The sequence below is a fragment of the Mus caroli genome, chromosome 14 (assembly GCF_900094665.2).
Source record: "Mus caroli chromosome 14, CAROLI_EIJ_v1.1, whole genome shotgun sequence".
NCBI lineage: Eukaryota > Metazoa > Chordata > Mammalia > Rodentia > Muridae > Mus > Mus caroli.
In genome coordinates, this window is record NC_034583.1 from 23,215,241 (window position 1) to 23,242,469 (window position 27,229).

At 49.1% G+C, this 27,229-nt stretch overlaps 1 protein-coding gene across 2 annotated transcripts; it reads right to left on the minus strand.

Moving 5' to 3' along the window:
• Nucleotides 1-6,539: 6,539 nt before the first annotated feature.
• Nucleotides 6,540-21,751, minus strand: Itih3 (inter-alpha-trypsin inhibitor heavy chain 3). Of its 2 annotated transcripts, XM_021181348.2 has the most exons (22): nucleotides 21,626-21,751; nucleotides 20,973-20,993; nucleotides 19,994-20,160; nucleotides 19,786-19,890; nucleotides 19,406-19,568; nucleotides 18,789-18,902; nucleotides 17,411-17,536; nucleotides 17,068-17,184; nucleotides 16,352-16,520; nucleotides 15,721-15,846; nucleotides 15,295-15,476; nucleotides 13,681-13,866; nucleotides 13,389-13,528; nucleotides 12,718-12,872; nucleotides 12,120-12,122; nucleotides 11,223-11,255; nucleotides 10,938-10,973; nucleotides 10,678-10,791; nucleotides 9,992-10,196; nucleotides 7,683-7,855; nucleotides 7,376-7,487; nucleotides 6,540-6,780 (listed from the first exon to the last, which is right to left on the minus strand). In XM_021181348.2, exons 1-22 carry the CDS (start codon nucleotides 21,716-21,718, stop codon nucleotides 6,651-6,653), a joined length of 2,670 nt encoding a protein of 889 aa, XP_021037007.1. In that variant the 5' UTR covers nucleotides 21,719-21,751; the 3' UTR covers nucleotides 6,540-6,650. The 2 variants fall into 2 exon arrangements, with proteins under 2 accessions (XP_021037007.1, XP_029324961.1); XM_029469101.1 differs by lacking the exon at nucleotides 10,938-10,973 and having other exon boundaries at nucleotides 10,678-10,872; nucleotides 21,626-21,737.
• Nucleotides 21,752-27,229: the final 5,478 nt, after the last annotated feature.

The window sequence follows — 27,229 nt, forward strand, 5'->3', positions numbered from 1 at the left end:
GGAGTTGGTGTCATGATTCCATGTGGCCAGTCCTGTGGGACTTAGGGTCCCAACCTGTATATTCTGTCTCAAAGAACATTAAACTCTTCTGGAACTGGCCCTTGACAGCCTGGGACCAGGGAAAGTTTTCACACCATCTTGGTCTTTGTCACAGGAATCTAAAACCAGCCATTCAAAATGTCAATGCAGCACCAAGTGAAGGCCTCAGAGCACTCTCCAGAGAGACCAGGGCATTGCCTGGACCATGAAAACCAGCTTTACTCAAAAGGGGTAAACTGGGTTGGGCAGGGGTATGACGCCATAGTTCTTGAAGAGAAGTGAATGAATGTCTGTTCATCCCAGAGAGGGCACCAGCGACAGATGAAAGAAAGGATTCCATCCTAGCCCAGTTGGTAAAGCAGTGAGTTTATTGAGTATTTACAGGGTCATGGGTGGGGGTTACATACAAGAATACCAGTGAGCCCTGTAAATCCCACCCACCATGGAAAATGACCCTTGAAAGATGCATCCCTGTCGGGTAGAGAGCTGGCTGGTGTTAAGAGCCCTTGCTAGCCAGGCGTGGTGGTGCATGCCTTTAATCCCAGCACTCAGGAGGCAGAGGCAGGTGGATTTCTGAGTTTGAGGCCAGCCTGGTCTACAAAGTGAGTTCCAGGACACCGCCAGAGCTATACAGAGAAACCCTGTCTCAGAAAAACAAAACAAGCAAAACAAAACAAAACAAAAAAAGAGCCCTTACTGTTCCCAGAGTTTGGTTCCCAGAGCCTGCCCCCCTCCAGAATAAAATGTCCTAAGGGGCTGAAGAGATGGCTTAGCAGTTAAGAGTATTGGCTGCTCCTCTAGAGATCCCAGGTTGGATTCCAGGCCCCACATAGTGACTCACAATTATCTGTAACGCCATTTCTAGTAGATCTGATGGCCTCTTCTTGCCTGTGTGCAAGTGGTACATGGAGATATATGCAGGCAAAACACCCCCACACACAAGATAAAATAAATTACATTTTAGAAGTAAGTGAAAAATAAAATATTGAACCCTTTATTTAAAAGAGGAAGAATCAGACGTGATGACATATCCTTTTAACCCTGGTGCTCGGGAGGCGGAAGCAAGCAGAACTCTGTGAGTTCAAGGCCAGGCCAGTCTGCATGTGGAGTTCCAATCCAGTCAGCACTACACAGAGAGAGAGAGAGACAGAGAAAGAGAGAGAGAGAGAGAGAGAGAGAGAGAGAGAGAGAGAGAGAGAGAGGAAGGAAGGAAGGAAGGAAGGAAGGAAGGAAAAGGAAAGAGGAGGAGGATGAAGAAGAAAAGAATGAGGAAGGGGAGGAGGAGAAGGAGGGAGAAAGGGAAGCAGAGAGAAAGAGAAATCCCCCTCCGCTGCCGCCTGGGCACCTTGCCCAGCTTGCGGGCAGTTTTACCAGTCTTCTCCCCTGGCAATTTCAGCTTGGGGAAGAAGATCGTTGCTTTCTGAGCTTCCTTATCTTTTACTGCTCCTTTCTCCCTCCTCCCTCATTCCTTCTCCCTCCTCCCTCTTCCCTTTTCTTCCTCCCTCCTCCCTTGCCTTCTTCCCTCGAAGTGGGGGTGGGGGATACTTCCCGTCTGAGGAAAAACCTCACAGCACCTGGCAAGTCCAGCTCCCAGACTTTTACATCTAGGCTTTAGGTATAGACCCAAATCCTGGTTCAAAACAAACAACAAACAAACGCCCTACCACCAGAAGAAGACGATGGAGAGGCCCAGTTGTAAGAGGAGAGCAAGGGCTGCTTCCAGGAGCCTCTCATTCAGGGGTGATGAGGCTCTCAAGTCTCACATTGTTGACGTCCCCTTTCCTGAGCATTCCACAGAGTTAAGCACCCTGGAGATTTCACCCGAAATATTGATTTTGTGTTATAATGCTTCGTGGCACACAGATTTAATCCCAGCACTTGGCAGACAGAAGCAGACAGACCTCTGTGGGTTCAAGGCCAGCCTGGCCTACATAGCAAGTTCCAGGCCAACCAGGGCTACATAGATCCCATCACAAGCCTTGTGTCTAGAGTTTCTTCATCTATGGACTCAACCAACTGTGGACTGAAACTATTCCCAAAAGTTGCATCTGTACTAATCAGGTAGAGTTTCCCTTGGCTCTTTCCTAGCTTTGTATAACACTGCACTGGGTATTACACGTGCCCTGCAGATGATGCACAGAGCACAAGAGGACATGAGCAGGTTGGGAATGAATAGAGCACTGTTTTACATAACGGTCTGGAATATCTGTGGATTCTTGGTATCCCAGGGAGTCTTGAAATCAATCCTCTATGGAGACCAAGGGACAACTGGACTCCTATAACAACCTGCTTCTAGAAAAATAAGAGCATAACCTGTGGCTTACCGATAGTCACTATAAGGAGAATAAAACCACAGGCATAAAAATAAAAGAGCCAAGCAGTCGGAGGGGAGAATCAGCCATCAAAGTAGAGGATGCCACCAAACTACGCTCAGCTGGCCACAACTACGCTCTAAACTTGGTAGCCAGGATAAAACACGAAGTGAGCTAGCCCACTTGCCTGTTAGGGGAAAAAGACCAGATCATCAGAAAAATATTCCGTGCCAGCTCTTGAGCTGTGGAGGGTGTTGGAGGAATGAGTCTTTCTGTAAGAATGAGGGGTCAGGCCAATGGATGAAATTCCAGCAGCCTTGCCCAGTGTGTGAGATCACTCGTCTTGCACTGAGGTTCCTCCGCCTAGGCACCCTGGCAGGGGACTTCATGCCCAGGACGAGGGACTTCCTGTGGGACTAGAGACAGATGAGCCTGCTTGGCCCAAGTTCACCCTCCTAGGACACAACCAGCTGGGCCTGGCCCAAAAGTCAGTGCAGTCCAGCACCTGCAGGACAGTTGAACACCAGCCTTTACTTTTCTACCCACTGGGGGCTGTTCGGGGCCCTGGGCCAAGGGCTGGATTACACTGGGCACTGTCTTCATTCTGTTCTATGTTGCTGTGACAAGACACTTTGACAGAAGCAACTTAAGAGATAAAGGCGTCTGTGATGATTTCGGGTTACAAAGTCTATCATTGTGGGAGTTAAGGCAGACAGGGCCTTCACTCAGCTAGTCACATTGAATGGCTACGGGGATGCCATCTTTTCCTGACTTTATTTTGTGTCTGCCTAGACATTCCTTACACACACACACATACATCACAATACCTCCAATAGACACATCTGCCTTTGCAAATCTTTTGGAGCTGTCTGTGACCCCAACCCTGGTCCAGACATATTAACCAGAATAACTGATGTTTGAGCAAGCTAAAACATAAAACTAAAAATAACTAAGAAGAAGAAGAAGAAGAAGAAGCGTAAATCAGACGTAATTGTCATGTGGTATCTGGAAAATCCTGCTAAGCTCCACAAAACTACAGATGTTGCTTCAACCTCCCCCAAACAGTGATGTAATTGTGGTTTTTGTCTTTTAAAATGCTGTACCTCTGGTCTTCAATGCCAAGAGAGATGAGTCTTCTTTTGAACATTGACTAATGAGATTATTTATGTACTTTTATTCGGCTTAATTAGTCCGATTGTCTGTCTTGCGTGGATCATTTCCGCATCGCATCCACACTATAGAGCAGAGAAGTATGGATGAACGCTCACACCGGCACTCAGTGGGTTCCTGCTGTCCTTTCAGTCCGGGGCCCAGCCCAAGAAATGCTGCTGCCTGCTTCGAGGGTGTGTCTTCCCACTTGCACTAACCCAGTTAATAAAATCCCCTACAGGCTGACCAAGTCTTAAACAAGTCCTCCCCTAGACTCCGTTCACAAGTGGTTCTGATTCTGTCAAGGTGGCGAAATGAACTTTGATGGATATCAAAGGGTGATGTTCTAGTGCTCCTGCCCATTCTGGAGATGGCAAGAAAGGCTTCCTAGGGGTGATTCTAAAGGACAAAGGGAAGGTTACTCTGAGTAAATAGAACAAGGACACCCATGTACAGGGCCAGCAGAAGCCTGGCCTAGAGACGAACACTTACCTGAGTTCTGGGAAAGAGGGAAAAAAAAAAGGTGCTGTAGGCTAGGAAAGGGCCAGCCCAGGTGGCACACCCTTCACCTGGAGCAAGGCCTAGGTTCCCACGTATGGCTCTCAGCAAGAAAGGGGGGAGCTGGGGTACTGTGGGAGGAGGCGAAAACATAGCCAGCCTAATGTCTTCCTGAGTGGCCGTGCCTCCCTGCTTGTGTGTTGAGGAAGAGGCAGAATTTGGGCTGGGCTAGTTCTCCAGCTTTCTTCCCACATTCCCCCTGGATCAGGGGAAGGCCTTCAGTTTGGGAGCCAAGTCTCATATTAACACTCACTCTAGAGTAGTAGCAACCAGGAGTCACCCCCCCCCTCCAGGCCCTTGGCCAGTTTGAGCACTGGAAAGCCAGCTATGACACATGACACCAGCCGTGGGAAATTCTGTGGGCCTTCTGTAGTGGGAGGTATGACAATTTTCGTGACCGATAGCCACATGCCATACACACCCACGCACGCACGCATGCACGCACGCAAATGCACAGGCACAAACACATGCACTTTGCATTGATGATGGTCCCGGGTTCGATCCCTTACACTAGCTTTATTAAAATCTCTGCTCAGCCATCTAGCAAGCTATCCACTGCTTCCACTCCAGGATCTTCTGCCCAGCATCCCTTAGGCCCTCAGTTAGAGATGCTGAAAGCACAAAGGATCCAAGCAGGATGATCACATGACAGTTAGAAGCAGCTCGTGTGTCCGGAAGCTGAATGGTACAGAGAAACACCTGGAGTATGGACAGAAAGTGAAGAGGACAGAAGGTCTCTTGTCCCAAGAGCGATGAAGGGTGATATCCTAGTGCACAGGGGGATGAAGGGGATGTGCTAGTGCACAGGTTCAGGTAAAGCAAAAGTCAGCTCTGCTCTTTGTAAACAAAACTCCCTAGAAGATCAAGTTCCTCTCTAGGGACCCCTGTGTCTCCCTAATTCACTCCGGGTTCATTGGAAGGGAGAAAGTGGTCATCATGAGGTGCCAGGAGGATCTGTCGGATCCTGGACCTCCTGAAGGCAAACAGTGACAGTTGTGAAGATAAGAACTGTGTTACACTCGGCCTCAGATCCTTGCCGTGGGTATCACACCTGGCTGCTGACCCCAAGGGTGGTTGGATGCATGGAGGGGAGTGAGTGGGTGGATGGCCGGGTGGGTAGTTGAGTAGATAAGTGGTGTTATGGTTTACATCTGGAGTGTCACCACAAGCCCATGTAATTAAAGCCTGGTCACCAGTCTGTTGCCCTAGTAGGAGGTGATGGAACCTCAGAAGGTTGGGTGAAGTGTAAGGAACTTGGGCCACTAAGGGCCACGCCCTTGAAGGGAATCCTCTCTGTGTCTCTGTGTCTGTGTCTCTGTCTGTCTCTGTCTCTCTGTCTCTCTGTCTCTCTGTCTCTCTCTCATACACACACACACATACACACACATTCTCTCTCCCTCTCCCCACCTCCTTCACTCTCTTTCTGAAACAGGGTCTCCTGTATCCCAAGCTGGCCTTGAACTCCTGATCTTCATTTCTCTACCACCCCAGTGCTGGGAATCACAGGAATGAGCCACCATTTGCATCTCTCTGTCCTCCCCCCCACCCTCTCTTCCTTCTCCAGTCCTCCTTCAGTTTTTAACTTTCTTTCTTTCTTTTTCTTTTTTGTTTTTGTTTTGTTTTGTTTTGTTTTTGAGATGGAGTCTTTTATGTTCCCAGGCTGGTCAGCACCTCTCTATATAACCTAAGCTGACCTCAATTATCTTGCTTCTGCCTTCCAATTGCTGGCTTACAGGCATGTGTCACCATGCCTGGCTCTTTTTCCTTTTGGGCTACCATAAGGTAAACAGACTTCTGCTGGTACATGCTCCTACCATGATGGATTGCACCACTACACAAACACAGTGTCAGAGCCAAGCAGCCATAGGTTGACTTTGGAAGTGTGAGCCAACATGAACGCCCCCTCTTGTTACTGTATAAGTGTGTGATGTCCTCCAGTCCTCCAAGCGTTTAAACACTCAGTCCACCAGATAGTAGCACTGTGTTTGGGGAAGTCATAGAACCTTTAAGGGGTGGGGCCTAGCTGGAGGAAGTGGTCACTAGGGGGCATGTCTTCATGAGTTAGACTAGACCTGCTTCCCGCTCCAGTTTCTGCTTCTGATCTTTCGATATGAGGAACCCATGTGGCAAGCTCCTACCACCCCTGACCAAGGTCATTCCAGCTACATGTGTGTCCCACCATGATGAACTATATCCTCTCAAACCCTCCTCCCTTTCTCCTTGTCACCACGATGAGAGAAGGAGCTCTTGAGCCATGACCCCTGATGTAAGACATCCCTGGATTTTAGCCTCACCCCACTGCACCCCTCCTGATGACTTGGAGATCCTTCGCTCATCATCAGTTGTGGATTCCCCAAGGTGTCACCCCAACCAACTCTGTCCCACATTTGTCTCATCTGAGGCCCCCGGGAAGTTGTCTTCTTAACAGCCATGCTGCTTCCTGAGTGGTGGCTCATGAAGGCTCTCAGAGACTAACAGTCATTTCGGTTTACATGGTGGGCTTTATTGTCCCGGTCCTTCCCACAAGCCCCATTCTGTGTCCTTTCTCCAGGCCACCCAGGCCTTCTACTTCAGCAGCAGCTGGCATGCTACTCAGAACAAGCTGGGGACAATATAGTCAGTATGGACACCATCAATTAGCCCTTCTCCATTGTTATGGACAAACCAGCAGGTGACCTTGGTGCCAACACTGGCATCCTTCCTATAATCTTTCTGGGAGCCCCTGGGAGGAAAGAAAGAGATGCTGTAAGGCACGGGGTGAGCAACTTGTCTGCGGACATCGTGGACCGAAAGTTGAAGGAGATTCTTTTTAGTGGTTTTGCAGTGCTAGGATTAAATCCAGGGCCCCACCTGTCCCAGGCAAGTGCTTTACCACCTTGCTGCATCCCTCCACCTAACTCCTGAAAATTTTTTGATATATTATTTTTTATTTGATATTTTAGTGTTTAAGGCAGGGTCTCCTGTAGCCTAGGCTGGCCTTGAACTTGCTAAATAGCCAAGGACCTGAACTCCTGATCTTCCTACCTCCACCTCTAAGGACTGAGATTGCAGGCACAGGCCACCGTGCCTGGCTTAAGGTTGAAGAGACTAGAGTTCTTTTGTCAAGAATGTGATGTGTCATGTGATTGTTCTTTCGAGGGAGCCAGGTTTGAGCTAATCCTTAATTAGGAGGCATCTAAGAGGGTCAAAACCTCAAAAAGAAGTAAGGGTACCCCGGAGAAAACATGAGCCTGCCAAACTGGGTGCCATGGCATGGAGGGTTCTTTCTTCCTGTCTTGGTACCAGGTGGGGTGAAGGTGTCAGAGATGCCACCTCACCTTGTGACAGTCAACCGATAATTCTTCACCACCATTGTGGCATCTGGCTTCGTAGGGTCAGAGCCTGGGTGGATGCCAAACACTTCAAAGTCAAAGGGTTGGAAGAACTGGCCTGCGAATGAAAACATTAACAGTGAGCCTCTGTCTGTTGCCAGGGGGGGCGGGCCGTGGCCCCTGGCTTTTCAGGACTGGAGCAAAGGCTGAACAGGCATGTTGTAAACCAGGTAGGGTGGCTAGGTGGCTTGTTGCACATCTATTCGCAGTGCTTCCTTGTAACTAAGCAGCCTGCAGTCTTAGCGTGCCATACCCAGCAGCCCATGTGTCTGTGCTGACATCCGGTGACTGTCCACCACGTAGAACCCTAGGAAGTCCTGGTGAACTGGATGTTTCTTCCAAACCTGGTGTAGGACGATCACAAAGCTAATCCCATCTCCAAAGGACACCACCATATTCTTTTTCCTGTTGATTGTTACAGACAGCCTAGGAGAGAAGAGGAGGAGGTCTAGGCAGGGAGGCCATGCGGCCGTGGCATTAACCGTCTGAATCAAGGGCTTTTCCACAAGGCCTCCAAAGTGTATGTCACCTGACGGCACACAGATGCCAGACACTATCTCAATGTTGGGATAAGACTACCACAGATATGTTATCTGTGCCCTCTACAGAGTGGACCTTGGTTCTTCTGGGGGCAGGAAAGAGGTCTAGAAACCCATAGGCCTGGGACCAGATCAGGCCCTGTGTGGTCCTGGGCAGGCTGTACCCTCTTTGAGCCTAGTGGGAATAGTGGGATCCCTGGGACTCTAAAACAAGAAGAGCTATGAAGCTTTGGAATCGGCAGATTCAGCAAGAGAAGTCGCAAGTTCTTCCTTCTGCCTACCTCCCCTCCTTCCCTCCTTTCCTGCTTAGTTTTTTAAATTAATTTAATTAATTTAATTAAAATTAATTAATTTAATTTTTAAAAAATATTTTAAGTGCCGGGCGTGGTGGCACACGCCTTTAATCCCAGCACTCGGGAGGCAGAGGAAGGCGGATTTCTGAGTTCAAGGCCAGCCTGGTCTACAGAGTGAGTTCCAGGACAGCCAGGGCTACACAGAGAAACCCTGTCTTGAAAAACAAACAAACAAAAAAAATATTTTGAGTAAAACATATTTTATACAATATACTTTTATCATGTTTCCCTTCCCCATCTCCTTCCAGATCTTCCCAACCCAGCTATATATTCCTGCCCATTCCTCAGACATGCACACAGATAAATGATAGATAGATAGATAGATAGATAGATAGATAGATAGATAGATAGATAATAGATAGGTAGATGATAGATATATGATATATAGATATATAGATAGATGATAGATACACAAAAACAAAATCAAAATAAACACAAACAAGCAAAAGACCAATAAAACAAACAAGCAAACAAAACAAAACAAAAGATCCACAAAAGCAAAGTAAAACAAAACATGGAGTCTGGGCTGGAGAGATGGCTCAGCGGTTAAGAGCACTGACTGCTCTTTCAGAGGTCCTGAGTTTCATTCCTAGGAACCACATGATGGCTCATCGCCATCTGTAATAAGATCCGATGCCCTCTTCTGGTGTGTCTGAAGACAGCTACAGTGTACTCATATACATTAAATGAATAAAATCTAAGAAAAAAAGTTCTAAAAAAAAAAGCAAAACACCATGGAGTGGATTTTGCATTGGCTAACTACTCCTGGGCGTGGGCTGCCCTGGAACATAGTTGTTACACCCAGTGACATTCCACTGGAGAAAACGGACTCTTCCTTTGCCATGAGGTATCAACTTCAAGTAGTTTCTTGGAGAGGGGTAGGACTTGGAGTCCCCTTGCCCTTCTCCATGCTGACACCTCATCTGGCCTCATCTATGCAGGTCTCGTTCAAGTTCCAGGCACAGTCTCTGTGAGCTCGCACGCTAGGCTGGAACTTGTCATGTAACCCAGGCCAACCTGGAGCTTTTGGGATCATCTTGGTTCTGTCTCCCAGTTGCTGGGATTAAAGATGTTTGCAATCACACTCAACCCTCCTGTCCGTCTAGGAATGGGTTGCAAGGGCTGGTGAAATTGCTCAATGCACAACGGTGCTTCCTACACAAGCCAGGTGGCCTGAGTTCAGCCTCCAGAACCCATGTAACTCAGGCAGAAGGAAAGAGAACTGAGTTCACAAAGTCGTCCTCTGACTTACTCACGACATGTGCTGTAAGTGGCATGGAGCAAGGGGCAGAGGGAGAAATACTGATGATGATGATGATGATGATAGATAAAATTTTAGAGATGGCGCCTTGTTATATTACCAAGGCCAGTCTTAAACTTGTGGCCTCAAGCAATCCTTTGCCCTTAGGCCTCCTGAGCACTGGACTATGTGTGTGCCTCTGCATTTGGCTTCCACCTAAGGCTTTCATGCTGTCATGGCTGTCCTCAAAGTGAGTCCTGCATACTGTCCAGCTACAAATTTTGGCTGTGGCAGGGGTCTCAGGATTGGTGCTCTATCCCACGGTTTCCATCCTTCGGGATCTGAATTCAGGCTGTCAGTCTCTCCTGTGACTCTTGTGGGAATCCTGCATTTCCCTTCCTCCTCAGCCTTGGAGGTACAGAGAACTTACCCGGTCTGTGTGACCGTGACTGTGTCTAGCCAACTGAACGTGCTCAGCTCGGCCCCAGTCCCTAGGATGATTTTCTCCGTGGTCACCTCAACCCGGAAGTCCATCCAAGCATTGGTAATGCCCAGTTTGCCAAAATAAGTTTTCCCTGTCCTGGAAGAAGCGCTACTTCCCTTATCTCCGATGATCTGTCCGGTCACAGTGATACCTGCCGGAAGGGTGAGCCAAGAAGAGAGACTAGTGAGGTCTTTGAATCTGTTATGGCTTGTAGGGATGTCTTCCTCTTTAGCAAGGTAATCTGAGGGGAAACAGAGGCAGAGCCCCAAGGAAACACCAGAGGGTCAGAGCCAAATTCCACGCTAGAAGCTTCGGGTCTGGGGTATGCTGGGATATTGTGGACCTTCTCTCTTTCCTGGGTCAGGGAGTGTTGTGAGAGAGAAAAACTGCTCCCAATATACAGGCCAGGCTTCCCATATCTACCATTCTCTAATAGCATTAGACACCATAGTGGGTCTGTCCCTAATAGCACTAGGTGCTTAGTGGGTCTTGCTGTTTGGCTGGCCCCTCCTCTCTTGTGCAGAGTGTTCTGTATATGAAGACGAATAATTACTCAAGTCAGGAGGATCTGGTCTATGGACTCACCTGGGCTCTCAGATCCTGACAGAAAGCACCCCAGCTTGTAGCCCCACCTGTGACTGGGTCCTGAATCAGGCGCAGCACGGTGCCAGGCTTCTCGTCGATGTTGAAGCAGATGCTGTCGTTTTTTCCCGGGACTTGGATGATAAAGTGGGGGTCCCCATCCACTGAGAGCACATCAGAGAATGGGCTGACACCCTGTGCCACAAGACTTCCCTGGCCTCCTGGACTTCCCAGGACTCCTGGGCCTGTGGGCAGGAGCAAGACACCCGTAACACTGAACCTTGACCAGGGGAGGAGCCAAGCAACTCACCATAATAGTAGGGGCTCTGACTGGACTGCTGACTGGCTACGGAGCAAAGGGAGACCAGATTGAACAAAGCAAGCTGTCCTGGGGAGATCTGGGACCTCCATTCGGAATTTGGCTTATACCTCTCCCAATCTGATCCCCCAGTGATTTCCTTCCCTCTCTCCCCTCCACCAGCATGCAGACGCCCCAGGACACCTGGTCAATCGGCCTGTGACAGAGGTTGATTGAGGAAACACTACAGGAGGGGCCGGAGCAGGGAAGGCTCTGGGTGCAGCCTCATGTACTCACTCAAGAAGGACATGGTCTTGGTCTCAGCGATGGCTAGTAAAACATCAAAGGGCAGGCATGAGCAACAGCCAAGGGCTTCCCCCAGCTCCCAGTCCTGTACTTCCTGTTGGCCTGAAGGCTACTGGTCCCCACCAGGGCCCCAACATTGGTGGACTTGCCCAGGGAATCCCTTTCAGAGCTGTTGGTAGTGCAGGTGTCATATAAAATGACAGGAGCATATTTTGATGTGGCTAAAATGTAAATCTATCACATCATCAGCCTACCCTTCATGAACAATGTTCACAGTTCTCTGTGAACTCTTCAGCCCCTAGATGGGATAGGGTGAGACCCATAATGTCTGTTGTTCCTTCATGGTTGGTTGCTCCCGAGGGGAAATGGTGACCTAATGTACTTGTGTTCCTTGGAGATTCAGGTGGGCAGCTTGTCAGGGGCTGAGGCTTGCTTGGCATTAGCGCGCTGGAGGGGTGCAGTGTTCTGATTTCACAGTGAGAGAGATGTGGGGAGCCTTGGGTCCCAGACACCTTCAGCATGGGCACTGGGCCCAAGTGCCTCTAGGCCTATGTCCCAGATCAGCTACTGGCTGAGTCCTCTCTGGACTTCGTGCACTCACATAATGAGAGTTGGAAAAGAGTCACATATGGGTTGCTAGGGGTCATGTAAAAGTGCTAGATATCAAAATTAATCGTTTTTGCAGATTAATAGGACACTGTCATTGATTGGCCCATCTTGAGATAAGGAAGGCATCTTCAATTTAATGAATGGGAACCCTGAGACTTGGCGTGAGTCTGAAAGCACTCTTCAGTCCCTCTCTCCCTCCTTTTATGCCTCCCTCCCTTTCCCGATCCCTCCCTCCCTCCCTCCCCTACTCTCTCCCTCCATCCATCACATGAAGCTTACCTTCTAACATGCAGTCATAGCGTGGGAGAAAGAAGAAAAGCCATATTAGACATAGGCTACTGACTAAGGCCATTGCAACCAGTGAGGGTGCTCTGTGGCCTGGCTTAGAGCTAGCTTTGTCCCCGTTGGGTGTCCCCTAGAACCAAGCACTCCTAGAAAACAGCGACTGTGCCACTCAGTGCCAGGCTATGAAGTCGCTATATACATTTGGGGCTCTCCTGGTGAGTACAATTGAGGTCTTGTTAAAGATATTTGGTCTTGGATTCCAGATCTCAGGGCCTCTTTTCTCACACATCCCAGGACCCTGATAGTTTGTCACAGGTCTAAATTTGGGGCTAGGAGCACCTCTTGTCTAATTGTCCCTAGATGGAGTGCTCTCTTGGCTTCCATCCCTTGAGAGACTTAGAGACTCCTACTGGCCCCCACACCACACCTCTGATAACCACTTCACTCTTTCCATACCCCTGTGATACTTCCAAATATGCCCCCCTTCAAAAGGTCTGGCATCCCCAGCCTAGCCAAGTCCTCTGTTGGGATTCTAGGGTCCAGGATCTTAGAGGGAAGATCCTAGAGTCTGGCCTTCTCTCCCTGTGCCCACCTTCCCCAGGCTTGTCAGCAATGGATGTCTGGTCTTCATTGTCCTCAGGCTTGGTCACCACCATGGAGGTCAGTGGGGTTACAAAGTGGTACTTGAGGGACAGATCCAGGGCCTCCGCTGTGATGTTCTCCTTCTCATCCCCTTTGGCATTCTTGCTGGAAGGAGGAACAGCTCAGAGTCAGCCCAGAACACACCATACTGCTTCCTTTTCCCATTAACTCCCCAACCAGACCATACTCTCCAGGGGCAGCCAGGGACCATCTCCCCTCTCTCCACTGCCCACATCCTTGCTTCTGCTCAGTGGAGCTCACTGGAGTGGGGGGCGGACACATTGTCCTCTCAAGGGTGCTCAGCTACACCCTCAGGGTGTTGGGGCTTGCCCCCCATCACTGCTCTTCAATCTCCCTATCACTGGGTGGTGCTGATGAAGAGAAAAAGCTAAGGACCTCCCCTGCCCTAGAGGCACTCTCAGCCTTCAGCAGTGCTTGCTGGTTGAGATGGGCAAGCAGGAGGGGTGGGACACAAGGGAACATCCTTCCTCACATGTTCACAGTGACATCCTTCCTCAGTGGGTGGCTGTCTTACTCCTCTGGCTTTGCCAGAACACAATCAGAGCTGTGGACGGTGCTAGGCAGCTGGGTGTTCCTCAAGGTGAGGGTAGGCCAACTCACCGTTTCTCCAGTAGCTGCTCAATAGTGAGGTAGGCCCAGAGTCGCTCAATGTAGTCCCCAAAAATGTAGCCTTGCTCCTTCAGGGCCGCATCCATTTCCTCCATGTCTACCTCCTCTGTGAAGGTCAGGTCATTCAAGGCCTAGGTGGGGAAATGGGGCAAGTGAGAGACTTGAGAGCCAGATTGTAGAGCTGTGGTGGCTGGGTTCAGAGGACACCACTCCAAGGAAGCCTTGGGTCTGTCACTGCCAACCCTTCATTCCCAGCATGCCCCGGGCATCTGTTCCCACTCACCCCATGGCCCTTCACATCTGCTTTGAAGTTGTCCATGTTCCTGTCCACCAGGCGCCCTGCTACAACAATCTCAGAGCCATCGTAGAAGTGGGGGTAACTGTTCCTGGTGAGGTCTAGGATGGCATTCTCGGGGTATTCCACCTCCACATTAGTCAGCAGTGGATTAGCTACCTCTTCATAGAAGCCCTGTAAGTCAGATCAGGGATCCAGTCACCTCAGACCTCCCAGGGGAGACATGGAGAAGCCCGGGATAGGTTGGTCTCACAAATGCTACAAGGTGGCATTTGGTTCTCAAGGGCTGAATAGATCCTTTCCCTTGGTCTTCATTTCTAAATAGTCCTGGCTGTGCCCTGGAGTCTACAAAGGCACAGTCTCCTACGAGGTCACTGTCTGTATGAGTATGCTGTAGCTGTCTTCAGACACACCAGAAGAGGGCATCCAATCCCATTATAGGTGGTTCTGAGCCACCATGTGGGAATTGAACTCAAGACCTCTGGAAGAGCAGTGAGTTTTCTTAACTGATGAGCCATCTCTCCAGCCCATAAATGTTAAGCTCTTAAGCTTCTTTTTATATTATTATTGTTATTATTATTATTATTATTATGTTTTACAAAACAGGGCTTTTCTGTGTAGCCCTGGCTGTCCTAGAACTCTCTCTGTAGACTAGCCTGGCCTTGAACTCACAGAGATCTGCCTGCTTCTGCCTCCCCAGTGCTGGGATTAAAGGTGTGTGCCACCACTGCCTGGCTGTCCCCACCGTCTTAAAGACTAGAGGGGACAAAAGGAAAGGACATAATTCTGGGTGCAGAACGTTAGATAAAGAAATATTAGCCAGAGAAAGGGGTGTGGTCAGAGGGGAGGAAAGCCCTGGAGTCCCCTACATGTCGGGGTGTGGTCCACCACCAGTGGGAGGCCTAGATTCAGATTGAAGAGTGTGGCTCACAGTTACATTTGGCTAGCAAATATTTTTAAATACTGTTTTATTGAAAAAAGATCTGTGTCTGTCATGAGTCAGATTTGTACTGCACTTCCAACAGCCTAATCCTCAGAGTGCAACCTTATTTGGAGGTAAATTCTCTATACAGATAATCCAATGATGTCATGAAGTTGGGCCCTAGTCCAGTATCCCTTGTGCCCTTATAAAAAGAGGAAACTGGATACAGACACACAATGAAAAGAATGCATGGGAAGGCCCAAGAAGAAGAGGATTGTGACAAGTCAAAAATTGAAGCCTATGCAGACCTTTCCCTCAGAAAGGAACCAACCCCTGTCACCTGATCTCATACTTGTAGCCTCTAAGACTGTGAGACAGTGTTTCTGTTATTTAAGCCACCTTGTCAGTGGCCATATTATTCCTTACGACAGACTTAATAAACCGTTGTCCTGTGAAATGTTTGGGCATGCTTACATAAAAACGTCTCATTGCTCGTGAGACAAATACAGAAGGTCCTGTGCTTGATCTACCAGTCCTGCAGAGGAGGCAACTCAGTTTTATATAGAATAGAACAAGATGCAGCCAGGGGTGCACTTTAACAGAGAGGAGGCTCCATCTGACACCTGAAGTTGTCACGTGGAAAGAGCTGCCTGAGAAATAGCGTGTGAGGTAAAATGTACCTGCAGCTGCAAGTTGGCATCAGAATCTTCATAAATGCGCCGGGCAAGCCCATGGTTCTCCAGGGCCAGAGTCTCCAGGAAATTATAATTCAGATTGTTGCCAAAACCCAGGTTATACAAAGGGAACTTGCCCCCGATGGCATTCCGGACGTTTTCCTGGATCTTTTCCGGTCTGCTCTCACCTGTAGAAAGCGCAGTTCATGTTGGGGATCATCTCCACGGCTCTGCTGGGGAGACCTGGCTCTTTACATACAGAGCTCATAGGGATCCCTGACAAGGATAGGCATGTACCTGCCTTTAAGAGGCTCACAAGATGCTAGGGAACCCCAAGGAAAGACATCCAAGGTCTTGTAGTGAGCCAGCGACACAGGCAGGCAGGCAAGCAGACACGCCCTCACCTTGGGCTCAAGCCTCCCTCTCCCTCACCAATATTGGCATCCCCGTCTGTCAACATGATGACGATGGAGGTGCTCCTCTCTGGGACAGCGTGGTCCTCTCGGGCCTTGTTCAGCATTTCAATACCCTTCAGCAGCCCATCATTGATGTTGGTCACTGTACACCAACAGAGAGACAGAACCAGTGGGGTGCGGTGTGTCCTTGGGGCACCAGAGTACAAGGCTGTTGAAGGAGACTTGAGCAGTGGACCCTGCTCTTGTGCCAAGGACTGTGTCATCCTGGACATAGAAGTACTCAGAAAACATTGACATATGTGGACTTTCACACAGGCATCAAAGGGGTGCTAAGAGGTTCCAAGCATGTGAGATCATAGCAATTTGGCAAGAAGCCAGGTGGAGTCACCAGGAGTGGGAAGGAAATGGTATAGATGTCATGTCTGGTTTCCATAGGAAACAGGGTCCCTGTGCCTTATCACGATGAGACCAGGATGATGGGTTAGAAGTGTGGAGAACAGGTTTCCCTAGGAGGCAAGGGAGGCACTCTGGTGTGTGGTCTTCAAGTCTGATGTCTACCCCAAGGGAGAGATACAAAGGAGAGGGGCTGCCAGCACAAGAAAAGGGAACCAGCAGAGTATGCATCTGTCCCCTCCCCCCCAGCTCACTGCTTTGATCGTGGATGTTCTTCACAAATGTCCTGGCCTCCTCGAGGTTTGCAGGGGTGGCTTGAACTAGGTGATCTTTCCAGGTGGTCACACCAGTGCTGAAGAGAATGAAATTCAGGTAGTCATCTTCTCTCACGTCATCCAGGATTTTAAGAAGGGCTTCCCTGGTCTGCGGGAAGAAGAAGACAAACAGACCATAAAGACACGCAAGAGAAATGAGCCAGTCACTTCTAGCTTAGGCTGACAGAGGATTGCCTACTAGCCCTATCCTTATGAGTTAGCAATGCCCAAGGCCCCCAAGGCTTTGCATATTCTTACATTCTGTCTGATCCTTCCTTTTCCACCAGAAATACTAGAATCTTCCCACTTAAAAAAATAATAATACAGGGCTATACAGAGAAACCCTGTCTTGAAAAACCAAAAAAAAAAATATAATAATAATAATAAAAGAATCTTGGGGCTGGAGAGATGGCTCAGCTGTTAAGGGCACTGGCTGTTCTTCCAAAGGTCTTGAGTTCAATTCCCAGCAACCACATAGTGGCTCAAAACCATAATGTGATCTGATGCCCTCTTCTGGCATGTGGGTGTATAAACAGATAGAATACTCATACATTAAAAATAATAATAATAATTTAAAAAACAAAATTTCTTCCTCCTCATGTTTCTACACCCCAGTGCTGCCCTGGGTGCTGGGAAGGTGTTGGATGAAGACAAACCTGCTGGATTTTCCGACCAGACATGGAGCCGCTGACATCAATCACAAAGACTATGTTCTTAGGCACCACTGGAAGGCCTTGGGGCGCGAAGAAGTGCACAAAGTAGCCATTGACTATCTGCACAGGTGGGAGAGAGGGGGAGGCCAATGCCTGTTTAACAATGCCTTGTCTTGCAAGTGAAAGTCAAACGTTTGTCATTTCCACTCTCCAGGAGCTGCTGTACAAGAGATCTGGTGCTAAAGGCAGGAGGAAGGACCACCGCTGGAGCCCCGTAGGATACTGGGCCTCTCCCCTCCGTGATGATGAATTAGCAAGCAAGCCTGGTAGAGCCATCGACCTCTACCTGCACATTCCCTGGAGACTCTCTGTTCACATCGTAGACGATGGTGAAGTCCCCGTTGAGGAGGGAGTCTGTACAGGTCGGGCATGAGCGCTGCTGGTCTAAGCTGGGCTTGAAAGACACGTGCCCCTGTGGGGAGAAGGGAAGAGCCTTGAGCTTGGTGAGGGTGGCCCACTGGTAGACAGAAAGAACAGACAGTTCTTCCTGGATAAAGCTGCTCCCAGACCCCATTTTTCTGAATACCTCCCTCCCTGGGTGACCAGAACCTGTCTGGGGTGGGGAGGTTGACATTTTCATTTAGTCTTTCTCCTCTCTTCTGACTGCCTCATCTTAACTCTTTAGCTCAGCTCCAGAAGTTACTCGGGCATGGGTGTTTTGCCCCATAAGAGAGAACCTTGTGCTGAGTGGTTTGCGCATTTGAGTTGGTACCCAAAGGACAGAAGGATGCAAGTGGGGAAGTGGGTGTTAGAGTGAAGGAGACTGGGAGCGTCCAGACCCTAGCAGCTCTCTTGAATGTAGGCTCTTTGAACGTCTCTCTGGAGAGCCTAGACAGCTGAGATTTGATCTTTATACTTCCCCATCTACTTCCCATTGGCACTGGGCTCCTGCCCTGGAATAGCACGGGGCTCAGTGACTTCTGTCAACTGCCCAGCACCAAGAATGATAATTAAAGCAGATATCCTGAATCTTGTACTGGCTGGTTTTGTGTGTCAACTTGACACAAGCTGGAGTTATCACAGAGAAGGGAGCTTCAGGTGAGAAAATGCCTCCATGAGATCCAGCTGTAAGGCATTTTCTCAATTAGTGATCAAGGCAGGAGGGCCCCTTGTGGGTGGGATCATCTCTGGGCTGGTAGTCTTGGGTTCTATAAGCAAGCAAGCCAGTAAGGAACATCCTTCCATGGCCTCTGCATCAGCTCCTGCTTCTTGACCTGCTTGAGTTCCAGTCCTGACTTCCTTTGGTGATGAACAGCAATGTGGAAGTGTAAGCTGAATAAATCCTTTCCTCCCCAACTTGCTTCTTGGTCATGATGTTTTGTCCAGGAATAGAAACCCTGACTAAAATAAATCTTCCACCTCTTAAAGCGGAGTCAGCAAAGCTAGCCTCAGTTTCTTGGTCTGCAAACCCACCCCCGTCTGTTTATTTGCCAGGGTAGAATGGAACTGGGCTTTATAAATGGCTTCCTGTCTCCCCATTGTCCTGGTAGTTGTTGAGACCCCAAATCTTCTAGCAGGTTAGCATTAGCACTCGCCCTGATGACCCAGTTGACTGAGGAGAACGGCAACATCACAGACAGACAACCCCCACCATGCTTAGATCGGCAAAGTCAAGGCTGATGGTCTACCCCCCGCACCCCAAGCCCCAGAGGTGTCTACATCACCTTCTTCCCTGAGAAGGACTTGGTGAGGGCACTTCCCAGGAGGTCATTAGTGATGAATGAGGCTTCAGCGTCTAGCATGCTAATGCCCTGTGGCTCGAAGATGTGCGCATCAATCTGAAATGGCCAAATGAAGGAGATGTCATACTGCAATGGTGCAGAGGTCTGGGACACATTCAAGGGGAATGACACGGGTCTGTGGTGACACAGGGAGCCTCCCAGATGATAGTGATGGCTACTAGCAAAGTTCAAAGGGTGTGGTGGCACAAAACATTTGCGTCATCTGTCTGCCATTGATCCTGAGTTCCACAACCACAGTACTTCTATTTCCTTTTCCTTTTAACCTTGATGTAGATAAAACAGACCAGTCGCACTGTCTCAGAAGTGTTTTGTGGTATGGTCCTCAAGGGCTCCGGTGCTGAAGCCTCCTCCCCTTGGCTCCCAACTGTTGTAGCTAAAGCCAAAGTGCTGCTTCCAACCCTCCTCAGCCAAGCACAGGGACTTGAAGATATGTCCTTGGCTCAGCTCTGAGATATGCTCTCCTTCTCCCACCTCGACCCTACTGCCCTTCCCCGGGATTTCTGTGGTTCCGAGCAGGGGATGCAGGAATGGCTGCTTACCTCAAAGTGTCTGACCAGTTGTTTGGGCTGGACCTTAAGGTACATCTCGTACTTGCCCTTGTTTCTCTTGAGCAGTTCTTCATAGGTTAGCTCAAAGGTGACTTTGCTGCCTGCAGCCACGTTGACAGACACTGTGAATTTCTCCAGTTTCCTCCCAGAGGCCCTAAGGGACAGGGGGTGCAAGACAGTCCTTAGCACAAAGACTTCAGGAACCCCTCCTTCATTGGCTCTGGGTTCAAGTCTCAGATCCTAGGTTAGAGACTTTCCTATCTATTCCAAACCTCAGTTGCTTTGCAATGGGATATTCTGGGGATACGTATGGTTACCATAGCAACAGTCATAGTTGCTTTCTTCTCTCAAAGCCCAAGAGCCACACTCACTTGACCAAACCGGCTGTCTTGCCCTGGGACACAGCCTTTTCGTATTGTTTCTGGGCAACTTCCTTCTCCTTGATGTTCCCGGGGTAGGTGACACCATCAATGGTCCTGCAGATCGAGTGTAGGGGAAGGGGCTGTCACACTGGGCCAGAACCCCACCACACCCCACCCCGGCAAGGAACTTAGAGTGAGCAGCTCTGGTGGTACCCACAAGGTGAAGTTGGTGATGAAGGCTGTCTTGGGCAGTTCCACATCAAAGGACACCTCCTTGGCTGTGTCTGCACGGTTGACAGCCCTTGTGGTGACAACATTGTGAGCAAAGCGGGAGGTCACCTTGCAGCTGATCTTGGTGCTATAAACCTCAATGCCATCCACCACCTGTGGGAGAGGTGGGCCAGGATCACTGGGTGGTAATTAGCTGAACTGCATCCTGGGAAACCAACTCACCAGCCTGGCTGCTTCCCTTCCCAATCCCCCCTCATGGGCTCTGAAGTCTTGCGGTGTCTTAGTCCTCCCAGTCATCCACACTGGGGATCTAGACAGTGCCCTTTATCCCACATTCAGTTGACTGCCACAATGCTCGTGTATTGCCTTCTTAATGCTGCAATCAGCACACAGCTGCAGCCGTCCAGATCTTTTAAAAGCTTGCCTCTGACTCAGCCCCTCTCCTAAGTGAAGTCTTCCCCGGGGCTCTTCTTCCGCCTGGCCCTAGGTTTTCCACACTCTTCTCCCATCTTACTCTTTCTATTTCCTATGTCCTTTGGTACTTTTATTCAAACACACACCTCCTTCCTGTGCCAAGTTCCCAGACACTCTCTTTCCAATAGGGGTGATAGAGCAGGGCATGTTGGGTAAAGAAAGAATCTAGATACTTTGTAACAGCGTGCTTCACCATCTGCTCCGTCCTCCAGCAGCCAAGTGCCAGCAAGAACTTGATCAGTGTGTGTGAAAGGAAGGTCCCCCCCCCTCCCTCGCCCCTCCCTGTGCTGACCCTGACAAAGCTGGAGGACCATGGCTACAGTGCTCTTTCCCAAGGGTCTTTGGGTCACATGGGGCTCTGCCAAGATGGGGCCATGAGCTGTTTTCCAGCTCTGGGACAGCTGCTGTTATGATCTGTACCTTTAGCAAGTGGACAAACACTCCATTCTGCCCCCCTCCACGCCCAGTCTGTGTTCCCCTGAAGTTCTTACCCCCTCTGGGAGGCTCCGTTTCTGTAAATCCAAAGATAAACAAAGAGGTCAGGGCAAGCACAAGCTCACCAGAGGCCTGGGAACAGGTTCTGGGCTAGGGCCAGGGCTCAGAGACACGGGTCCCTCCAGGCCATGAATTAGAGAGGGACAATGAATAGTTGGAGAAAGGGATGTGCCATCAGGTCACCTATGGAGGAGATCAGAAGATCCTAAGCTGCCTCCTGCTCCGTATGTCACCAACTTACTTGACCCCTCACTCTGTTCTCCCTTGCTCTGGTTGCTTTAGTCATCCTCCCAGGACACCTGCCTGCCCATCATGCTCAACCTAGCATTTTGTAGAGGCCTCTGCACCTGCTTTGCACCTAAGGTAGGCCTTTGTAGACCAAGATGAGAAGTTCACAATTCATCATCCATTTGACAGGTGGAGAAACTGAGGCCTGGGAGTTTGGGGAACTCTGCTTAGTGTTAAATAGCATGTTTGTTTATCAGTTCTGTCTGCAGCTCAGCTCAGCTCTCTGGAGTCCAACGATGTCCCAGTAACACACTGTCCAGTCCTTAGCTTCCTTTTCCCCTCACTCAGGGGACTTGGGGGGGAGGATTTTCTGCCCATATGACCCTCAAACTCCTGATATCAGATAGGAAGTTCGACTCACCCCAAGCAGCCGGAGGGGACTTCTCGGAAAGCCAGAGGTCTCCAAGCCAGAGAGCAGAGCCAAGACAAGGCAGGGCCACCACATAGTCCTCATTGCTGAGCACACGGGTCTGGCCTGCTTTCTTTATATATGCCAGCCCAGTGTTTTCCAAGCAGGGTCAAGGACCTGGACCATGGGGCCAGAGCTCAGGAAGCAGGCAGCAGCTCCGGGAACTGGGGGCGGGTGGAGTAACCACCCAGTGAGTCTGTGTGAAGAGGGCCCAGTGGATACAATAACAGTGTTGGGGCAGCACTCCTGATGTTCTGAAGTCTGGAGGCCCTCAGGAAGGCAGAAGCTGTGTGAACCAAGTGACCCCCACTCTCCCTGGTGAGGGTGGTGTGAGCTGCATTTAGAACAGCAGGCTTCTCTGCATCTAGGGCTCAGTGTTTTAGTCCTTACCACCCACATTGCCTCTAGTCTGGGCCTGGATCCCAGCTCCAGCCTTCACAAGGCAGCCACTCTTGGGGCTAGACCCCCCATGGCTGAGCCCTTTGTTCTATTACCTGATGTGTCTGCCAGGGACCCTGTAGCCTAGCTCCCTCTGAGATCTGATTCCAAACTGCTTCTCTCAGTGTCTCTCCCTGGACTGTGTGCCTGTCTTTCACTGTGTGTATCATCTCCCTCTGCCTGCCCAAAGGCCCTGGCTTCCCTCTTCCTTATTAGACAAAAGGTGCTCTTAATTAAGAAAAAAAAGAAAAAAAAAGCTCTGGATGTCTCTTAGACATCAAGTCCTTGTCATGTGATCATTCACAGTATGATAGCGTATTTCTTTTTTAAAAGATTTATTTTATTTTATTTTATTTTATGTGCATGTGTCCATTTGTCAGTGTGGGCATATGTGTATGTGAGTGTAGGTGCCTGACCCTAACATAGGTGCTGGAGACAGACTCAGTTTCTCTGCAAGAGTAGTAGAGGTTATCATTGAGCCATTTTCCCAGTTCCAACAGGTACTCTGGGAGTCCATCCTGTCACCTTATACTGGACTGTCCCTTCCTGGATAGGACAAGCCTTAATTTGCTCACTGTGTACCCTAGGACCCTGCCAGGGGTTCACTCTTGGCGATTTCTGCATGAGGGCTGGGACCTCCGGAGCCACACCAGGGTCCTACCGCCTCTGGCCTCTTTAGGACAGATGTCCCATGCTCACCATGGCATGACTTCTCTGAGTACTCTCCATGTGCTGAGCAGAGTAGACCCTTGTCTATCTGAGCTGAGGCCATACAGCACCGTGCTCTCCGCTGAAAGCTCTGAGCATGCCTGTCAGTCAGACATGCAGAGCTTGGGCATGCCTGTCAGACATTCGGAGCTCTAGCTACAGAAAGATGGCTGAGAGCAGACACGGAGAGGTGGGGTAGGCTGCAGAAAGGCTTAGCCTAATGATTAGACGTGGCAGGAGACACAAAGCAACAGTGACAGGGTTACCAAGTCAGCACAGAGGCTGGGGTGACAGGGGCAGCTGTGGAGAGACACCCCGCTGGGCAGCACCTACCTGTTCTTAAAAAAACAAAAACAAAAACAAAACACCAACACCTGAGAGAAGATCCCTCAAAACCAGGCCTCTTTGTTAGAGCTGGGCACGTCCCAGTCACATGGCCATTTTCAGCAGGCTGGGGTTGAAGGAAGCCTGCTTCTCTGGTGCTCACAGCTACCTGTGGAACCTTTCCTGCCTCTCATCTGAACCTGCCTTCTCCCTAGATGCTCTGAGTATGGGGACAGGGAAAACTTGAAATAGGAATTTTATGGCTTCTTAAGAAGGATGGCCAAGAAGCTGGAGAGATGGCTCAGCGGTTAGGAGCACTGACTGCTCTTCTGAAGGTCCTGAATTCAAATCCCAGCAACCACATGGTGGCTCACAACCATCTGTAATGAGATCTGATGCCCTCTTCTGGTGTGTCTGAAGACAGCTACAGTGTACTTTGATATAATAATAAATAAATCTTTAAAAAAAAAAAGAAAAAGAAGAATGGTGGCCAAGAATTTGGAGAAAACTAGAATCATGCAAAATTAGAATTGTAAAGACTCCATTCGATCCCTAGGCTGTCCCCGCCCACTCCTCAGAAGGGGAAGATGAGCAGGCTGGCCCAGTCCATTTGACAGTCCTGCTTTCCCAGAATGCCTTGAGAGGTAAATTGATCTCTCCTCCCACAGTGAATTGCTGGACTTGTTGTTGAAGGACTCTGTGTTCCCCAACCTGGGGTAGCCTTTGAGCTCAGCATCTGTGATGCTAAAATTGTGAAGCTGACGAGTTCTAGGGTCACTGAAGAGACAAGCCTCTCAGGGTACTTGTCAAGGATTATCTAGATTAGAGAGGGAAGACCCACATTAGCTGTGGATGTACCATTCCAGTAGCTGGGATACAGGACTGAGCAAAATGAAAATGAGCTGAGTACAAGAGCTCATTGCTCGCTGCTTCCTGACTTGGGATGCAATGTGACCAGCCACCTCCTATGCCTACCCAGGTGCTCTTTGAATTGTAAGCTAAAAATAAACACTTTCTGTCTTAAGTTGCTTTGTCAGGGTATTTTTATCACAGAATCTGTTGTGTGACAGACTTTTGTGAGTAACACAGCACAAAACACACATGAACGCATGCTCACAAAATCTACTCACTCCAGATAGATAGGCCATGACAAACCAAGGAAAGGTTGCCACCTAAGTCCAACTTGGTGAACCAATGAGTTTTATTGGGGTTACTTACAGGAATATGAGAGAGGCAATTTTTTTATTAGATATTTTCTTTATTTACATTTCAAATGCTATCCTGAAAGTTCCCTATACCCTCCCCTCGCCCTGCTTCCCTACCCACTCACTCCCACTTTTTGCCCTGGTGTTCCCCTGTACTGGGGCATATAAAGTTTGCAAGACCAAGGGGCCTGAGAGAGGCATTTTTTTTTTTTTTGAGACAGGGTTTCTCTGTATAGCCCTCGAACTCAGAAATTCGCCTGCCTCTGCCTCCCAAGTGCTGGGATTAAAGGCGTGCACCACCACGCCCAGCTGAGAGGCAATTTTTATAAGAGCAGAAATAACTCAAAGACAGCTGCATCGCCAAAGGCCACCCCAGCTTTGGTGGCAGCTCACAGTAGCTAGAAATCTGGAGCACAGGGCACAGCCTGCAGGCACTCAATAGGATGGGGAGTGTCCTTTCTCTTCTAGGCAGTTCAACGGGTCTCTGCTTCCTCCAGTCTGTTTGTCTTGTCTAAGAGTGACTCTAAGTAGCTCTTGCTGTTTACATACTATGGTGGTTTAAAAGAGGGTGACCTCATAGACTCATATATTTGAATGCTTGGTCACCAGGGAGTGGAACTGTTTGAGAAGGATTGAAAGGTGTGACCTTGTTGGAAGAAGTGTGCCAATTTGGGTGGGCTTTGATGTTTTAATAGCCCACACCAGACCCAGTGTTCGCTCCCTCTCTCGGCCTCCAGCCTGTGGATCAGGATGTAAAGCTCTCAGGTTCAGCTTCAGAGCCATGCCTGACTATTTCCATCTGTGATGATAATGAACTAAATCTCTAAACTGTAAGCCAGCCCCACTTAAATGCTTTCTTTTATAAGAGTTGCTTTGACTATAGTATCTCTTCACAGAAACTAACGCATACTAGCAGTGTTAACAGTAATTAAGACATATACTCTTGGAAAAGAAGGGTCCTAGGAAATCTGGTCAGTTTCAGGGACTTCCTAAAGCTATTTTGAGTTGTTTACTTCTTGATTTAATGAGATTCCCTGCAGGGTGGAGTGTTTCAATCTCGGTGGAACTGTTGCTATACAACATTCAACCAAGTGGAACTGTTTTTGCAGGCATAAAAGATCCAAGTTGACAGAGATCTCTTTAGGCCTGCGTGGCAGGTCATAGTCCCTGCAAGGTAGCCCTGAGAAACCAGTCTGAAGCTCTGAGGGTGAAGCCTCAGTTGCAATGGAGACTCCAGGATATGGAGGTGCCCAAGCCTGGAGCTGTCTGCTGAGGAAATCTGCATGTGTGGGGTGGGTTTGACTCAAGAGAGAGGTTGAATGTGCGGCAGCTGGGGAGGCATGGCTGCCTAGATTCCTTAGCACCCAGATGATTCATAGATGCTCAACATGTAGCTTCAGGACTTGGCATTTCCCCTTCCGAGTTTCATTCAGTCTTGCTTCGGCCCAGTCATTCCCATTACCCCATTCTCCCCCCCTTTAGAATGGGGGTGTTTACTTGTGTACCAGCAAACACTAGAAGCATGTGGCTCGCTTTTTATTTTCATAGGAGTTCACAGTTATGAGACTGCCTTGAGTCTCTGAAAAGACTTTGGATTTTTAAATTGTGTCAATGCAAAAAGACTATGGGGAAGCCCGGCAGTGGTGGCCCACGCCTTTAATCCCAGCACTTGGGAGGCAGAGGCAGGCAGATTTCTGAGTTGGAGTCCAGCCTGGTCTACAGAGTGAGTTCCAGGACAGCCAGGACTACAGAGAAACTCTGTGTCTCAAAAAACAAAAACAAAAAACAACAACAACAACAACAACCTGACTGTGGGGACTTTTCAAGTTATGCTGAATGCATTTTGCATTGAGATGCCCATGAGCCTATGATAACAAAGGAGTAGAAGGGTATATCTTAAAAGTGATTTATGTTCGGGTGCCAGGCTGACAGGGCTAAACTTGTGACAATTGCTTCTGATTGTGGATCTAGAATTCACTGAAGAGGCGAGTCTCTAGAAATACCTATGATATAATATCTAGATTAGGTTAACTTCTGGGCATGCCTATAAGGGATTATCTATATTAGGTTAATCTAATCAGGAAGTCCCGCTTTAAATTGGGTGGTATGTTTCAGGAGCTGGGCTTTTCAGTTGAATACAAAGGAAAACCTGAGCTAAGTCCAAGCACCCATGAGCTAGCTGTCTGACTGTGAGTGCCTCCTGCTCCTGCCACCACACCTTCTCGGCAGTGATGGATTGTATCTCTTCAAACTGTAAGCCAAAATAAATTTTCCTTCCTTAAAATCATTTTGTCACAAATGAGACCATAATACAATAATCTGTTACTCTAATCTGGGCCCTAGTGAGTTTTGTTTGTCATGGGGACTGTCCGAAGACAGAAGAGAAAGAAAAACTCTTAACCAGAGGGCAGGGTCCCATCCACTTCCACACGAAGGGCAATGGCTCCCCCAAGTTGGGGTGCATCGTCCTGTGCTATGTGATACTTCACTGTAACATAGTCCTGTGATCAACCCAGGGAAAGGAGCCTTAACAGGACAATTCTAGACAGTATGAGGAGACAATGGGGTCCTGTTCGAGGACCCTGAAATCCTAGCCTTGGACAGTGGCTGTCTCTGTCCTCAGGATGTACCAATCTGACTTTCACAAGCTGCCATCCCCACAAGGAAATGTGACAAAGGGAGAGGCTGAGGTGCCTGCTCCTGTAAGATTTCCTCTGGACCCCAAGTCTACCTACAAAGAGTCTTCAAGTGTTTATGTTTACCACACACCTCACAGGCTGACTGGAAGAGTCACACAGGACATACATGTGACGCGCTTGGTGTCAAACAGCATGGGTTGAGAACCCAGGTCTGTCATTCATTAGCTGAGGGATTTTCAACA

What these genes read in the sequence shown, in the direction of transcription:
- Itih3 (XM_029469101.1), bottom strand. Translation starts at nt 21,718, where the DNA reads ATGAGGACTATGTGGTGGCCCTGCCTTGTCTTGGCTCTGCTCTCTGGC. An exon ending in AACGGAGCCTCCCAGAGGGG is followed by an intron (nt 20,161 to 20,972) that starts GTAAGAACTTCA and finishes CCTCTCCCACAG; the next exon opens with GTGGTGGATGGCATTGAGGT. An exon ending in CAAGACCATGTCCTTCTTGA is followed by an intron (nt 10,873 to 11,222) that starts GTGAGTACATGA and finishes TCCTGCCCACAG; the next exon opens with GCCCAGGAGTCCTGGGAAGT.